This window comes from Eimeria mitis, genomic scaffold (assembly GCF_000499745.2).
Source record: "Eimeria mitis Houghton genomic scaffold, Emh_scaff404, whole genome shotgun sequence".
NCBI lineage: Eukaryota > Apicomplexa > Conoidasida > Eucoccidiorida > Eimeriidae > Eimeria > Eimeria mitis.
The window spans coordinates 12,563-13,604 of record NW_013572372.1 but is presented as its reverse complement, the minus strand read 5'-3'; the positions used below and the strand labels follow the sequence as shown (position 1 = coordinate 13,604).

Below are 1,042 nucleotides of genomic sequence, written 5' to 3'. Positions count from 1 at the left end.
CCGGGAAATGCACTTGCAGAGGAGCTCGCTGCGTCTCCATTTACCTATTTCCGGCGGCGGACTTCCAAGGTCTTCTGGCTTTCCCATATATTCCCCAAGTGCCTTCTGAAGGCCCTCCTCAATCTCCTTCGTCCTTTTTACTCTTAGCTGCCAGGCGTATAAAGTATCTGACGCGGGAGCTGCTACGGTTTCGGGTGCTCGTCCAGATGCAGCCCGGCCCACAGCCATCCTCCCATCCCTTCCCAAAGCCGTGCGGCCCACACTAAGAGACGCACAAACGAAGAGCGCCAAGATGAGACATACTTTAAATGCAACGCTATAACGTCCTGACGATTGGGGTATCCCCCCAGGATGTGCCGCTGGCACGCTCAACTGCTGTTCCCCCTGGGCCTCGATCGTGGATAAACCACCTGTGCCTCCACCCCGTTCAACCACAGAAGGGCCATGATTCTGGGTCTCATCCAATGGCTTGGTTTCGCTCATAGGCATTAACCCCAGGCCCTCTGGCGCTTTCTTTCCCATCGAGGCGGGGGGTGCCGCGTATGGTCCCCAGCTCCACAAACCTGGAGATGGAACTCGGTTTCCTAAGCTACCAGTGCGCCAAAATCAAAAATCAGAGAGTTTAGGCGCAAGAATCCAGGGTATAAACAATAGGCACCGAGTTCGGGGCGGACTGGAGGAGCCGGAGTTTCGAGGAAGAGCAAGTTCCGGCTTGTGGCTCTACCACGTTCCAGAAACTCAAAAAGGACAATTAGAAATGTAAAAGAATATACAAAGTAAACGAGAGGGAAACCCGAGCGCGCCTGTTTGGAGGGAATGGTCTATGCATAGTGAAAACCAAAGCGGGACCGATGTTGTACTGCACGGCGGCCATTCGCTGTTACTACGTATGTTCTGTAATGACCTCATGTGTGTTCAACCGACTGAATGGCACTGCGAAACTAAAGGTTACGCAAGGAATTCATCCGTACAGCGATTAATTAGTCGAAAATGTCAGTTATTGTCGTAGTTTCAAAGGAATTTTTTCGAGAAATAGTCTCTA

General features: G+C 51.7%; 1 protein-coding gene across 1 annotated transcript in view; it reads right to left on the bottom strand.

The window, feature by feature from the left end:
• EMH_0011170 (uncharacterized protein) overlaps nucleotides 1-522 on the bottom strand; it is a gene marked incomplete at both ends in the record, with an annotated part of 1,767 nt that extends 1,245 nt beyond the window's left edge. Inside the window, one exon of the mRNA XM_013499147.1 lies at nucleotides 2-522. Coding sequence (XP_013354601.1) covers nucleotides 2-522 — 521 coding nt within the window. The remainder of the gene's footprint in view (nucleotide 1) is intronic.
• Nucleotides 523-1,042: the final 520 nt, after the last annotated feature.